A 16,768-nucleotide genomic window follows, 5' to 3' on the forward strand; every position below is an offset into this window, starting at 1 on the left:
AAAAAAAATAAAGTATTAACTCTTTCTCAGAGTAGAAGAACATAAATCCTTCCTACAGAGTAATACTTTCCTCATAAGAACCATTTGGAAGGTTTCTGTTCTGCTGACCTGCCCATTTTGGTGACTATCTTATTCAAGAGAAAAACCTATAGAGAAGGCAGACCTGGATTATGGTACAGGCCATCCTCAGCCACATGCTATTTACAAATCTGCCTTCCCTTTGAACTTGAATATCAGTAGAGAGTTGGAGGTCTGCAGATAGGAAAGAGCAGCAAGTTTAGTAAACTGAAGAATTGCACAGGAAATCAACAATTCAGGAAACAAAAGAGACCTTTAAAGAGCTGTAATTAAGATCCTCGAAGAGATTTGAAAGGAATAAGGTAGGGTATTTTTTTAATTAATGAAAAGATTGCCAAAATTAAGAATCCAGAAATGATTCTGAATGATACAGGGGTTATGATCAAAGACCATGGTAGGCCTTGCACAGTGGCACATTTGTCTAGCCCTCCGAGCATTTAGGAGACTGAGACAGGAAGATCTTAAGTTAAAGGACAGCCTAGGCTACATAGCAAGGCTGTCTAAAAAGAAAAACCTAAGTTAGACGTCTGGAAAAAAAAAAAACAAAAAACCTCTAGAATGTGGTACAAAAATACAGAGATGGAAAAAGATTAATGCAGGAAGTCTAACCTCTACTTAATAGGAGTGCCCCGGGGAGGAAGAATAAGGTGAGAAGCAGAGAAGACAAGTTAGTAAGGAAGATAGGCCTTTCCTCATCTGCAATGTAAGATACCCTCCACCACCAATGTCTGGAACTGTGATTATGTTCCCAGGCACAGCAGCGTTCAGGAGTGAAGCAAAGCTTAGTTTCTCACATGCAGAGACCCACAGATTGCTTCACTGATATTCTCTGCAGCAAAGTAAGAAATGGATTTAAGAACAATGTGGGGTACTTGAAACAGAGTCAATAAAAATTAAATTTGTGAAGAGGTCTAAATTATATGCATTTACTATACAAGGAGGGTTATTGGGAGACAGATAAAGAAGAGAGAGGACAGAAGTACTTTAATTTACTTTGCTGGAGGAAAGTACCAATGCTGACGAATTGTACACTTTGTAATGATACTTGTACTACCTATGCATGAACTATTTAAACAGGTATGTCTTTGAAAAGGGAGATAAGTCAAAAGAGAAATAAGTAGTAGCTGAGAAAATGGAAAAGTTTGGAAATAAAACTATAGCCACAGTAAGTATGAATGGATTCAATGCCTCTGTAAACCAATGCAGTAGATAGTTTTTGAGAGGAAATCTTATGAAATGTGGGGAAATCATGACATAAAATGAAAGCAAGTAGATTTAAAGATGCATGCCATGAGCATAGGAATATTCATGTCAGACCAAGAAGAATTTAGAGATTAAAATAACATACAGAGCCAGGCACTGGTGGTTCATGCCTGTAATCCTAGCTATCGGGAGGATGAGATCTGAGGTCATGGTTTGAAGCCAGCCTGGGCAGGAAAGTCGGTAAGACTCTTACCTCCAATTAACCACCAGAAACCTAGAAATGGCATTGTAGCTCAAGTGGTAGAGCTAGCTCACCTTGAGCTGAAGAGCTCAGGGACAGCATCCAGGCCCAGAGTTCAAGCCCCATGACCAACAATAGCAACAAGACAAAAAGCTACAAGTGGTAGTGTTACTAAAGAGGTAAAGTACCAGTCTTGAGTGAAAAAGCTAAGGGAAGCCCGCAAGTCCTGAGTTCATGCCCCAGTACCAGCACATAAAAACAAAACAAAATAAAATAGCATTCAGTGGCACAGAGGCTTTTATGAATAGTGATAAAATTCTTTGTCAACCTCTGATGATGGTTGGTATATTAAAAGTTCTCAGTTTCAAAGGTTGAAGAGAACATGAAATTTTTCTCCTTCCTATGGGAACTTCAGCCCACTGCCCTTACTTAGAAACTGACATAAATAAGGACACAGAGGAGATTCGGAAAACTAGCTTTCTCCTAAAAGAATGATATACTAACTTTTAAACTGTAAGTAGAGAAAAATCACATTCCTTATGAATACTTACAAAAAGAATCCAGACCCAAAGCTTGATTTTTGCAGTCACATTTTCTTTCCATTGTGAATGGTACTCTGTCCTCCCAATTGCTGACCCCTTGAAGATACACTATGGTTTTTATTGTCTGAGGTGCCCCTTGAATTGTTCCTGTCACAGCTGTAGTGGGTGGCCACCAAGGATGCACCTTAGTCTCAGCCCTTCCTAATAAGCAGGCTACTAGTGCTCTTCCTGTCTTCTAGTCATCCTCCTCTTTATTTCCACATGCTGTGGGAGCAGACAAAACTGAGGCCACTTCATGAATGTACCCTTAGCCCTTGGAATCTGGGAAAACCAGGCAGATTGACTTAGGGACTTAGTCAACTCTAGCCTGGTATCAGCAGCTCTGGTTAGCAAGCTTTTTCTAGTATCTGCCACTCTGCCAGCCTTGCTTTGAAGCTGCCTCCTGCAGGTCTCCAGATTCATTTAGCAAATCCCTATATCAGAAATGTCTTCTCTACAGAGATGTTCACAATTGCTCCTAGGCCCCTAGGAGTCATGGAAGCAGAGAATGATGTGTGTTGTATTCAGGTTGTCATATTCCAACATCCTTCACAACACTAAACCTTTTTGTCAGACAACTACTCTATACATTCTGCACACCATTTCTGTCCCAGTAGTAGTATCTGGTCTCCCTGCTGCCCCTTCACCAACACTGCTCTCTCTACTGGATAAGGACTGTTTATCAAAAGTACCACAGTGGAAAGGCAGCTCTTTATCCACTTTCTTGCTCAGATGTGTTTCCCAGTTACACTTAGACATGCCTGCCCACCATTGTGTGAAGGATTGTATTGCATGTGGAAAGCTGACTGCCTGCTAAACTCTTTTTAAACCAGGAAGCGAAACAAAATCGGTGGTGTGAACACAGTGGGTTTCTAAGCATTTTTCGTGTTTCCTTCCATTATGTCGGAGAATAAATTCTTGGCTCCAAGTTAAAATAATGCCTCCAAGCTAATAGGAAACTCAGTGTGACTTACCCAGTGAAGTATTGAATATAAAGTGAGCTTTTTCACATGCAAAATTGTAGAGCATTTTATAACAACTGTTACTTAAAATTAGTGTTTGAGGAGCTGAGTAAAGATGGGAGAAAAGAGATTGTTTTAGTAATGTAAAAACAAGCATGTAGAATGTAGATTCACGCATGCTCACACTCACACTGTAACTTTTAAGCTGTCTGTTAGAAGGATGAGATGTAGTTGTGAGCCAGACCATGCTGGTTTGGACAGAAAGTCTTACAGAATTATTAAGCCTTAAAAAAAGCAAGGGAGATTTATGCATCTGCATTTGACCATTTTGGTTTGGAATAGATTCATAATGGAAAAGTAATAAAACCGTAAGAGACAGTGTCTTCTGAGTATAGTCTCACTTTTAAAAAATCTAAACATGGTTGCCCCATTTTGGGTAAAAATGACTGTAGAAAAAAATTACCCATTGGCAATTTTGGGAGGGATTATTGTTGCTGATTCTTTTTCATTGATTATCAGCCAGTGTAAATTTTAAGCCTCTGTCAAATGTTTTTCTAGAGACATCAGTCTTTGGAGAAAGTAAACCTAAAATATTATATGTGTGTGCGTGCGCACACACACAGTGTTTGCTTAGCTATCAGAACAGTATTTCTGGTGTAACAGAGAGGCTAGGTTTGGAGGATAAGTGGGTGAATGTACGAGAGAAGGCACCTCCCGTGACTGCCAGCAGCCAGAAAACCATGAAGAGGAAACACATAATAAGTTTCACCTCTAAAAAATCAGACCTAATAACTTCGTGAGGTTCTGATTTCAACAGGAAAGCAAAAAACATTTTTGAAAAACCACTTTCCCCATTTGTTCCCAACCACTTGAAGTAGTGTTCCTGGTGAATAGTTGCTTAAAATTACTTAGGTATTTAAGAATAGAAACAGAACAAATGATGGCTGTGGATAGAGGGAGCAGGGGAAAGGGTGGGGGGCAGAAGCTGTCATATCTGAGCTTCCCAGAGAGGACAGCAAAATAGGCCTTTTATTGTGCTGGCTTCTTAACTTTCTTTCCACGGCCAGCAGTTCAAAGCACAGTTATTTTTATATAGTGAGAATGTGACCAGACTGAGATGGTGCTGTCTCTCTCCTACAGGTATGCCTGCAGCATCTTTAGTGACCCCTGCTGATGTTATCAAGACTAGATTACAGGTGGCTGCTCGGGCTGGCCAAACCACTTACAGCGGAGTGATAGACTGCTTCAGAAAGATACTACGGGAAGAGGGTCAAAAAGCTTTGTGGAAAGGAGCTGGTGGTATGGAAATAATCAGTTCTTAACTAGCCCTTTGGTATCAGGTAAATTTAAAAAAAAGAAAAATCTAATGATATCCATAATTCCCCCTTTGTTTTCAAAGCTCGTGTATTCCGATCTTCACCGCAGTTTGGTGTCACTTTGCTGACTTATGAACTGCTACAGCAATGGTTCTACATTGATTTTGGAGGAGTGTAAGTATCTTGTGAAATCTGCTGCTAAGTTTCAGCTGTTTCTGACACTCGGCTCTCTTTGCGGCAAGAACATTAGTGTAGACCCTATGGGGAAACAGAAAAGACTTAGGAAGGAAAATGTTTACAAGATTATTTCAGAGCATACTGCTGACATACAGCTCCTTTACCTTAAATATTTTAACAGGTTTTAAATGTTATTTTATACCAAGTTTAGGAACCCACAGATTCTTACTTGATTTGCTCTCTATTCTTAGAAAACCCATGGGATCTGAGCCCGTTCCCAAATCCAGGATCACACTACCTGCCCCAAGTCCTGATCACGTTGGGGGTTACAGACTGGCAGTTGCAACATTCGCTGGGATTGAAAGCAAGTTTGGACTCTACCTACCTCTCTTCAAGCCATCCACGTCTACCTCAGAAGTGACCAGTGGAGACCCCTAGGCAGACTGCTGTAGGATGCAGTCTCCAGTAGTGTTGGTACTGCAGGAAGAAGTACCCAACCTGTGCTGAAGCAAAGCTTCACACTTTTCCTTTCTATTTCCTGCTAAAATTCAGGTCAAAGCTTTTTATAAAGTGAAATCATTTATTCCCTATGTGTTTTCTTAACTAGATCATTATGGAATTATTCTTAATTATTCTTTGGACCTCTTCCCATGGGTCTATGTTTATATCTTTCATGTGCTGGGAGATTTGGTCAATACTAATATAATTTCAGGGAAGGGACAAGGCTCATTAGAAATTAGGGCTCCCCTTCTTGGACTAGAATTACAATCCCAAAGAGACTACCAAAGGGTAGTCGAGAGGGTAGAATGTTCTGTATGTGTTAAAACTGCTAGGAAACTGGGTCCATATTTATAAAAATGAAAAGCATTGAAAGGAACACACACACATACACACACACACACTCAGAGATATCAGGAATAGCCAGCCTGGATTCACATTTTAAACATACAGAAATTTTTGTCTCTGGATTATATTATGAGGCTTTTATGTGAAACATGTTTCTTTGTAATGCAAACCACATTGGAGATGTTTAGTAATCGTATTCCGTTACTGGTATCAAGACTACGAGGGAAAAGTTCTTGCAGTGTGAGGAAGTGCTTTTGGCATTTTTATTATGTAGACAGAGAAGCTGAGACACAGTCTCTCTCTTAGATGTTCTAATTTTTGATAACTACTGTTATGTTGCACATGTACCGATTACTGCCAATCTCAATAAACACTGTAAAAAAAAATACAGGAACCCTATTGCCCCTACTGGCCCTACTCCTCTCCTGACACCACCTCCGTAATTGGCACCCATTTGCTTTTAAGATCCACTTTGTCTTGAATCATGTAAGACAAATAAACTCTAAGGTTTTATTTAATCTGTGGTGCCTTGCATAATAGTCAGAGGCTCATGTATTTTGAAAGTGGAAATAAACTATTTTTCAAGCTATTGAATTGTTTCCTGCTATTCAGTTGTCATAAATTGAGCATTCTGCATGTCAGGATTTGGGGGAGATTGTATTCATATTGGTGTGATCATTCGCAGTATTATATAACCTTCATTTTATGGTTCAGAATAATTAGAAACTACATTTGAACCTAGATAAGCAAAGCAATAGTGAGTGAACACTTATTCTAGCCATCTCTAGCACTATGAACATGATGATTAACATCATAGAAATTTTCAGTACGTGTTGGACATGAAAACTAGTATAAAAAGGTATCACTAAGTTATAGGGTTGGAGTCAATACCATCTATAAATCTTCCACCAGTTGAGTTTGCTTGTGTTCAAGTGTTATCTTCACCAGAAATGGGACAGGTATCTAATTCCAACTCTCCCTCCCTCTCCCTCTCCCTCTCCCTCGCTCACTCTCCCTCCCTCCCTCCCTTCCTCTCTCTCTCTCTCTCCCTCCCTCTCTCTCTCCCTCTCTCCCTTCCTCCCTTCCTCTCTCTCTCTCTCTCCCTTTCTCTATTTCTCTCTTCCTCCCTTCCTCCCTCCTTCCCTCTCTCCCTCCTTCCCTCCCTTCCTCCTTCCCTCCCCACCCCCCCTGGTCAGTCATGGGGCTTGGGCACTGGGCCTGGGCACTATCCCTGAGGTTTTTGGTCAAGGCTAGTGTTCTACCACGTTGAGCCACAGCTCCACTTCCCATCCCATTTTTCAGTGGTAAATTGGAGATGAGTTTTACGAACTTTCCCACCCCCGTTGGCTTTGGACCACGATCCTCAGATCTTAGCCTCCTGAGCAGCTAGGATTAAAGGTGTAAGCCACCAGTGCCATCTCTTTCTGGCAAAATTAATGGTTGACTTCCTCCTTACTCCCACCATATGATAAATGATAAATATATATAATCTCAAAAACCATTCACAAATCTCCAGATAGGTATGTCTCAGAAATGTGGATGGTATTATGATGACATAGCATCTACCTTTGGTCTTTTTGAGTGTAGAGTCATTGAGTGTAGAGTCTGTATTTCTTCGCTTTACTAGCTCAACATTTTATACAAGATCATATTTTCATGGCAGAAACACTGACCCAGATGTCATAAGGGTGCCCTGCTCTGACTGCTGCTTTACGAGCTGTTGGATTTGATGGGGGAGCATCTTGGCTTTGCTTAGACTTACCCAGAGCTCAGGGTGATACTCCCTAATAAACAAGAAACCAGAGGCCCCAGAAAGCCAGTGGAGATAGGGCCACATGGCTTGTGTTTCTTAACAAACAAACAAGAAAACCTTGGCTCAATTCTGTTTAGGGAGAGGCAGTGACAGGAGGGACTGAAGGAGGCCTAATTTCCCTGAGTTCTGCTCCGTGGGTGGTGTGCCTGTGACAGGCCTTGAATAGGACTGCAATCACCATGTGGTGGAAACCATGTGAAATTTGTTCTGGGTTTCCCTTCTCCCTGAAGTGACAGCACATCATGTAGGCAGTGGTGCAGCAGCTGTCAGTGCCTGGGTCATGTCCCTCCGTGAAGTTGAGGAACTGGAGGCATGTTGCTCCTGCATGCTTATGTGCCTCCTTGATGGGGGGGGGGGGGCTCTGCCAGCCCTGGAGTCTTTCAGCTCTGCCCTTGGTCCACCTCATGATTACTTGAGGGGGAGGAGGGGGTGGAGACAGGCCTGACTTTTGTAGCAGCTTTTTTTTTTTCATCTTTCAAGGAGGGGAAAAAATGTGAAGCTGACCACAAAGTGAACACACTGATTCTTGGGTTCCAGTTGTGGCTGGGTTTCTTGAGGCTGGGTGGCACACTGTCGCCAAGCCCCCGCTGCACCTCATAACCCACAGCCATTTGCTGAGTTCCCTGGGGTCGCCTTAATCCCAGCTGCCAGGGTCGCACAGGGGAAAGTAAGAATTCTGGCACAGAAAAGTCATTTCAATGCTTATTGCATTTCAAGCTTCAGTTTTTACTTAGCTAAAATATTTACCATTGCTGGAAAACAATGTTTAAAATTTTGTGCCTATATGTTATTTAATGGTGTGGCTTATGTAAACCTTGGGATGCTTACGTTTTGACAGTGTTCTGGAAATGTTTAACAGCACATAACCAGTGAGCGGGGAATAAAAATGGGAACAAATTGTGCTTGAAAGAATGTGTAACCTCCTCTGACTGGGTATTCAGAATGCAAGCCACTGGACTCCTCCTTCAGGTAGAGGAAGATCTTCAGTGATGGAATTTGAACCCTGACTCGGAGTTCCATTTATCAATCTAGATAAACTCTCCTTCAAAGTCTTTGTGTGCCTTTGCACCACAGAAGCCATACTTGTGGGTGAATTTGTATCCTTGCCACTGAGCAAAATCCCATTTTAAATTCAGGGTAATCAAATGCTTTCAGGATGTGGATTTTTCCAAAGATTTCTAAACGACATGTTTCTTGGGCAGAGCAGTGAAATGTTTCTACAAATGGTACTTCCCGCAAAGGGGTATGTGCCTTTTGTTTTTACCTTTGGAAAAAAGTCCTGCCCCAAAGTGTTCTGTAATTAGTGTTAGGACGACCATAGTTGTTAACACAACTCTCTCAGAGTCATCCACCAGCAAAGTGACCTCTGTTTTTCAACAGTGGCAGGCTTGATCCTGCATCGAGAATGGGGCCCCCAAATGATAAGGGGAAGGGGGTTCAGTTCACTTATTGGGCTCTTGTTATTTTGAAGGATGACCTAACAAATGGATGAATGTTTTGGAAATGTGTTTTCCCCCAATTTTCCTTTATAACCCTTTCCTGCTGCTAGAGTTAAAACAAGAACATAGTCTTATGTATGGATCACTTTAGAAATCATAACTGTGTCTTTTACTAAAGAGTAAAACAACTATAGTTATTTGAAATGGGTTTGATTACTTTCAGAAAGGAGCTGACATGTAAATTCTAAAATAAATTTAAATTCTCTAATCATTATCAAAAATAGAGCCTAAAAATAACCTACATCGTTTAATGTGAGTATTCCTTTGGGAGATATATCATGAGTGGTTTTTCTAAACATATAGATTATATAGAACTCTGTGTTTATAGCTCATTCTTTAAGAAACTACTGAGGATGACAACAACACTCTTTCAGAAGGGGTTTGTTTTTTTGCTAATGCATTAATTGACTCAAAAAGAGTCCATATGGAACACTCTGCTTTCATCTGCCGGGGTAGTCCAATAAAATAATGTTTGCTTTGAGATTCCCGGCTGTTAAGGGGGTTTTGCTCAAGGCAAAAACCACAGTCCCCTCAAATAACTTTAGGAGGAAAATTAAGAAGACACAGTAATTGTGCTTGTCAGAGGCTCACTTCTTCTGGGTCACAGACACACCACAAGCACACTGGTCTGGCCACCATGGCTCTGGCGCCTACTAGAACTCTCAACCTTCCAAGGATGCTTTGTCAGCAAAGCTCTCACAACAAACTTCTACAAGAAGACGGGAGAAAACAAAACACATCATGATGAAAAAAGATGCTAAAAACATGAAGGCAGGGCCCGCCATTTCATACCTCTTAATTTTAGCTCCTCAAGAGGCCAAAAACTAAAACGTTCAACTGGCCTACCTCAGCAAAGAAAGTTTCCTATATCCAAAATAATCAGAAAAAAGCAGGGCCAGACACGTGGTTCAAGTGGTAGAATGCCAGCATAGCAGGTTGAAGCAAGCATGAGCACATGCACATGCGCACATGCACTCATGCGCATACACACACAACATGAAAACAGAAAAATCCTTTATCTCCCATCATTCTCCTCCCACCAACCTGAACTATTCTTTCCAGCTCTTTTCTCTGCCTGAGTTGCTTCCAAACAGGTGAATCTTGCCCCCACTTGAGCTTGTTTTCCTGTAAAGACTCAATAAGGAACTATCTCACCTCCTATTTGTCATTGCCAGCATGACGGGCATGATCTCATTTAATCCTCCCCACAATTGCAGTAGGTCTGATGCTTTCTGCCATGTTAAAAGTGAAACAACACAAACAAGAATTGATTTGGCATTCTTGCCTGCAGTCTTTCAACTAGCCATTGATGGAGTTGAAATTTGAATCCAGTATCATGGCAGCCTGCCCTCCCTCCCCTATCAAGTATGACTCTATATTAAGAGATGTGTTCGTTACTTTTGCGTTGCTGTGACAAAATACCTGGCATAGCTTTAAGGAGGAAGGATTTCGTTTGGTCACTGTTTCAGACACAACTCCATGTGTCTGGGCCCAGGGTGAGGCAGAATGTAATGGTAGGGAGCTATTCACCTCATGGCCAACAGGATAGAGAAGAATTTGGGACCAGGAATAGCATTCAAAGCCTAAAGTTTCCAGAATTGCTACCAAAATTGTTTCACCAGCCAGTGACCAAGCATTGAACACATGATCTGTAAGGAATATTTCCTGTGGTTCTCAGAATCAGATGTATCATCCTTAGCCAAATCTAGGAGGCAACAGTGGTCTCTGATTTTTTTTTTTAATCATTGTAAGTATAATCACTACTGCAAAGTATTCTAGGGCCTGAGGACCAGGTGAATCTTGACATGCCTTTTGAGGTCCCTCTTAAACTATTTTACAGCCTTTTAAAGTCAGTAAAGAGAGGATTAAGGTAAACTTGAAGCATTTGCCCCATGGGTATAGAATTGGAAGGTAATGTGGAAAAACCAGAGGTAAATTTACAAACTGTTACATTGCAACCTGATATGATGCAAACTGAATTGGATCATCTTAGGAATCTCTACTATAATTAGAAAATGCCATTCTTCAACAAGAGTTGGAAATAATGGAACACCAAGTGAAAAGTAAATATCTATAGATAGTTGGCCTCAAAGTGTGTCTGGAGAGAATGGAAACAGTTTACAGAATATGGAATTTTCAGGGGTTACTTTTGAACGTGAAATCTTGGTTTCCAGTAATGGTAGAAGACTTATTATATTCCCAACAAGTTTTCTGCTACTATAAAGTTAAGAAGGGCATACCTACCATTTCATTCTTACAAAATGAGATTACTGTGGATCTCATAATAAAAGTTTGCAACACTTTCTTTCCAAGGAAAAAATTTTTAACTCATGTTTTAAAATGTCATGTTCTCATTCTATTCTTAAAAGGGTGGTGTATTTCTGAGTGCAGAATTCTAAAACGTACATGTAGTGATATGCTTATCAGTCTGACAAATGGTAGCTCTGTAAGAAGCTGTGTTTCATGATAAACTCATCTGGGCTAGCTACAGTATTAAAAAAAAGATCTTCACTCAGAGCAATGTCAGAAAAAGTGAAAAACAAGCCGGGCGATGGTGGCTCATGCCTGTAATCCTAGCTATTCAGAAGGCTGAGATCTTAGGAACGTGGTTCAAAGTCAGCCCCCGCAAGAAAGTGAAACTCTCATCTCCAATAAACCACCAGAAAACCAGAAGTGGTGCTATAGCCCAAGTGGTAGAGCGCTAGCCTTGAGCTGAAGAGCAGAGGGACAGAGCTCAGGCCCAGAGTTCAAGCCACATGACTGACAAAAAAAAAGAAAAAATGAAAACAAAATGAGGAAAATCAAAACAGACAAACTTTTTTCTCCCAAACATAGAAATCTAAGCTAATATGCATTGAATTTAATTGCTATGAAAGTAGAAATTCTGCACATTTTTTAATCCCAAATTGTGTCTGCCCCTTCTCCAATGTTTGTATCTCATTCTTCCTGAGGAGGAAACTCTAAGTTACCCTTTCACCACTGCAGTTTGTGACATTGTCTTTTTCTTTAGTTTGCCTGTGTGAGTGAATACATCACTCCTGTCTCTTTTTGATACATGAAGTTCACCCAATTTAGAAACTGTCTTGACTTGATTAAGTAACTAAGCCTTCTAACCACACATGTATCTGGCTAAGTTATTAAAAATTAAGATAATAGTGACATTTGGCATAAGTTAAACTTGTTTAGCTGCTGTCTTTTGTTTAATAGTTTAAAATTTAATTAAAGCAATTAAAAATGAATTGTCAGTGGTTCACTGTAAATATTAAATAAATGTGCTGGTCTCTATAATAGACATTGAACCCTAATTTCTTGTTTTATTTGTTTGTTTCTGTCTTTAAAATTATAACGGGGGTAATTTCTACTTCTGGTTATGATAGAATAGTATAGAAAACTATTATGTGGTAACAATGTATTTGAAGCATCAAATATAGGCAGATAGAATGGTGAGTTTGGGGGGAAAGGAAACAAACAAGGTGAAACCTACTGTTGAATCATCTTGCTTCCTGAAGGTGGTTTCCATCTACTGCTGGGAAGGAGAACTCAAACATGGCCACAGCAGTCTTCCTTAATTGAAGAGGCAGAGATGAGGATGACTAAGGTATCCAGAATTTGTAAGACAAAGTTACAAATGAGAGGTCATGGGCCTAAGAGATATAACAAGAAACTATCAAAAAGAAAATCATCCAAAGGAAAAGGGGAATTTCTGCAGCTGCCCGGAGGAAAGAATTTGTCTTCTAATGAGACAGAGAGGAAAGTCCTCAGAATATACAGAACATGGCATAGAATCCTCAGAAGACTGTCATATTATGAATAGAGATAAATTAGTCTTTAATAAAGGCTTCACACACCTTTAAAAAGCTTAAAGGTAAATTTCACAAGGTACCAACTGGATCTTATCTCTTAAAATGTAATACTATTAAAAGTATACAACAAAATCACAATTACAAGGTAAAATTCACAATGTCCTGAGCCTAAAACGTACCTAATCATAAAAAGATGAAGAATACATACCATAACAAAATGAAAAAAAAAACAATAGAAATAGACCCCAAATCACCATTAATGAAGCCACAAACAAGGCCACTGAGAGCAAGCAGTGATAGGAAAGCATGCCCATCATACACTAGGAATTCTCAGGAAAGTTAAATAGCTGATTGCTCATCTGAAACTATGGAGGCCAGAGGCAGTGTTATGAGATATTTCATGTGCTGAAAGAAAGAGTCCATTTCTGATAAAATTATTTTTCAAAGATGGGGAAATAACATTCTCAGATGAGCCAAAGTATAAAATTTCTGGTTAGCATATTGCTGTATAACAAATGTCTTATAATAATTCCCTCTAGAGAATTCTTCAGGCTGAAATAAAAGGATACTAAAGGAAAATATAATTTTAAAGGGTCAATTGATGAAAATGTATTAGCCTAAATACTTACGTATCTAGTAACATTTCAAAATACAGAAAATAAAGAATAGCGGGAACAAAAGGATTAAAGAGACATAGCCACTACCATAGTTGTGTATGCTGACTTTGTCTTCTCTATAACTGATCAATTATAGAGAAAATTTATAGAACCATGTATCAAGCATTTGGAGAATTCATATTTTTTGATTGTATAAATAATTTATTTTCTGTTCACAGCATCATATGTGTATTATAAAGCTAGATGGAAACAAAGGAGAGAATGATCAAGACAGAAAATTACAGCCATAGATAGAAGGGAAAATAGAAGCTGGAGGCCAGGGTCCCAACACCGCCATCACAAGAGAATTTGTGAAGAGAATTATTCTAAGACAAACCAGGCCTCCCTGGATCTATTAGAAAACATTTGAAAAGCTCACTTGGGGGGGGGGGCAAATTCCTCTACACGTGTAACCCATTCAGCCTTCACTTATCAGAGATGAAATGGGCTTTGAGAATTCGCTTTTTTAAAGTACTAATGGTACTTTTAGAAAGCTTAAGAAAAATTTAAAGGATATAAAATTCAGGGTATTTCTTATTCTGTATGTTTTCTTATCAGGTAGTAGTTGCATAGTAGAAATAAACCTTTCTAATAAAGCTTTAAAAAATCTAAGGAAAATGGTAAATCATAACAATAATTAGGACTTATTTTAACAAAATGATAATGAAAATAACATTAAAATTTGTGGGTCATAGTAAAAGTAATATTAAGAAGGATTGCTGTAACTTTAAACAGCCTATATTGGAAAAAAAAAGTTTCCTTCTGGACGCGATGGTCTATGACCACACTAGTAAATAGCCACTTCAGAGCCAGATTATCTGTTGGATACGTTTCAATTGGTTTATATTGCATCCTCCAATATTTTTCTCTTCTTTTTATTCTATCTTCTCACTAAAGATCCAGTGGTATAAAGCTACTTTTATTCTCTTAATATTCCATAACTGAAGTGATCTGCTTTGTTTTGCAGCTTTCTCAGCTTAATTCACTGAGGCCTATTTAGTCACACATGATGAGAGCTCCAGAAACATCTTTGGGGCCACAGATGGCTTTTGTAAAGTCCATTTGGGGAAACAGCAAATATAATCTACCATGTCCTAAAATGTAACAGATTATCTCTATGGGACCGATAGAAATATCCAGATGTGCCCTCTCAACAGCCAGTTATTTTAATTTACTTAAGGGAAATCAAGTGAATAAAAGTCTATATAGTTCAAAAAAAAAGAAAAAAAGTTTACAAACAATAATCTAAGATTCTATTTCAAGAAGTAAGAAAAAAAATTTATCCAAAAGTTGGAAGAATTGAAAATTGACAATGGAGAAAATCTGATGCTCTAAGACATTTCTTTCAACAGATTAATAAAGTTGATTGTTAAATATAACACAACACTGGGAATTAAAACACACATCACTAAGATTATATATAAAAGGTAAAAAAGATAATATGGGAAATTATATGTTAATAATTCTTGAGAAAGACAAGTTACCAAAATGTAACCAAAACAAAATAGAAAAGCTGCATAGACTATTTCTATTAAATAAATGTGTTTGTTACTAAAAATCTTACAGATAAAGCTTCATAAAACAAAGAAAAAAGCCGAAAGTGGTGCTGTGGCTCAAGTAGTAGAGCGCTAGCCTTGAGCTGAAGAGCTGAGGGACAGCGCCCAGGCCCAGAGTTCAGGCCCCACGACCAGACCCCCCCAAAAAAAATAAAAATTAGATGGCTTTAGAAATGAGTTCTGTCAACATTTAAGAATGATATCCAGAATGTATAATGACTTGTTACAAATTAATAATAAAAGAAAAACAATCTATAATGGAATCTCTAAATAACAAAATTTATTACTTGGTAGCACAATAGTACATGTATATGCATGCGTGCGCGCACGCACACACACACACACACACACACACACACACACAAAGCAGCCATCAAGAATGTACAAACTAAAGTCATCACCACAAATCACTTCATACCAAATTGCTAACATGAAGACAATCAGTAATACAAATACCCTCAAAGCTATAGGGTAATTGGAACTTTGATGCTTTTGTTGTTGGAAATACAAAATGATAAAGTCCCCTTTGTAGAACACTTTTGAAGCTTCTATGTTAAATTTCCTTAAAATATGACAAGATATTCTATCCAGTAATGTTTACTTAAGAAAACATTCTACTGTGAAAAGAACTTTAAATGAATATTCATTTAAATGTTTGCCAAAAAGTCCTAAAATGGAAACAAGTCTAACATGCACCAACTAATGAATGAATAATTGCAGGAGAATTGTAAAATAGAATGGTCATCAGTAATTTCTCTTTTTTAAATTCTGTATTGATTTTATTTTATTTTTTGTTGTGAAAATACCATACAGAGGGGTTACAATTACATGGGCAAGATAACGAGTACATTTCTTAACAAGCATTGTTGCTTCCTCCTTTGTTTCCCCTTCCCATCCCTTCTCATTTACGCCCTCCCCCCACCCTACCCGATCCCCGGTCCCCATCAAAGTTGTAAAGTTCATTTTCGACATCTTATTGTTGCAATGGGTCCACCTGTATCCCTAGTTAAACGATTTGTTTTTTCCCTTCCCCTCCACAAATTATACCAACATCAAATACAGTGAAAGCAGGGGTTATACCGTGGGGGAGGGACATACAAAGCAACAAAGAAAAGAAATCATCTTATAAATATGTTAGAAACAATTGCATGAAAGGAAAAAAACATTTGAATACTTATCTTGGGGTTCATTTCCCTAACTTATCTGGCCTTTTCTGCTTGACTCAGACATACACTGGTTATGGTAATTTCAAATAGAATTCATTATTGAAACATCCAACCAGGCAAAAACAACCTGTGTAGATGGCCATCAAACCAGCAGCTGCTCCAAAGGGCCAGGAGAGGATTTTCTAGGCTAACAACAACGTTCACCTTATTTTGTGTGGTTGCTTACATGAGTGTACAATTATTAAAACCTTTCTTGGTGTTCTTTCTGATGGTGAACCCCAGATGCTTTTTAGCTCACCTTCCATTTTTAAATTGTTTCACTGTTGTTATTGCTGTTTAAAACTATACTTTTTTTTCCATCTTTATATTGACCTTAAGCCTTTAGAGTGCTTGCTATTTTCACAGATTAAAAAGTTAATTAAAATATCAATCAGTCAAAGTGATGACCTTAATTATAATAAAGGATGGAATACCTGCATCAGGATATATAAACTCACAGCTCTAATCATTCCAGACAGAATATTTATACTGAGGTCTTGTGGCAATTAATGCAGAAGCCTTGTGATTGGATGTGCTTGGCCTGTCAAAGAGAGAATAAGGAGACCAGAACAATTTGAGTGGATTTGAGTGTTGGGATGTAAGGTCAAAGGGGAAATTAAGGTCAAGCCACTTAGGGAATGTAGGTGGTTGTGAGGGTTTAGGCTATTTCTTTGGAATAAGACTTTTCTAGAGGAAGGAAAAAGAAGAAGAAGAAGAAGAAGAAGGAGAAGGAGAAGGAGAAGGAGAAGGAGAAGGAGAAGAAAGAAGAAGAAGAAGAAGAAGAAGAAGAAGAAGAAGAAGAAGAAGAAGAAGAAGAAGAAGAAGAAGAAGA

General features: G+C 38.8%; 1 protein-coding gene across 1 annotated transcript in view; it reads left to right on the top strand.

Moving 5' to 3' along the window:
• Positions 1–5,998, top strand: part of Slc25a13 (solute carrier family 25 (aspartate/glutamate carrier), member 13) — a 150,599-nt gene extending 144,601 nt beyond the window's left edge. Inside the window, exons 16-18 of the mRNA XM_013035852.1 lie at positions 4,117–4,364; positions 4,465–4,555; positions 4,810–5,998. Coding sequence (XP_012891306.1) covers positions 4,117–4,364; positions 4,465–4,555; positions 4,810–4,996 — 526 coding nt within the window. The 3' untranslated portion in view covers positions 4,997–5,998. The remainder of the gene's footprint in view (positions 1–4,116; positions 4,365–4,464; positions 4,556–4,809) is intronic.
• Positions 5,999–16,768: the final 10,770 nt, after the last annotated feature.

The sequence above is a fragment of the Dipodomys ordii genome, unplaced genomic scaffold (assembly GCF_000151885.1).
Source record: "Dipodomys ordii isolate 6190 unplaced genomic scaffold, Dord_2.0 Scaffold227, whole genome shotgun sequence".
Lineage (NCBI taxonomy): Eukaryota > Metazoa > Chordata > Mammalia > Rodentia > Heteromyidae > Dipodomys > Dipodomys ordii.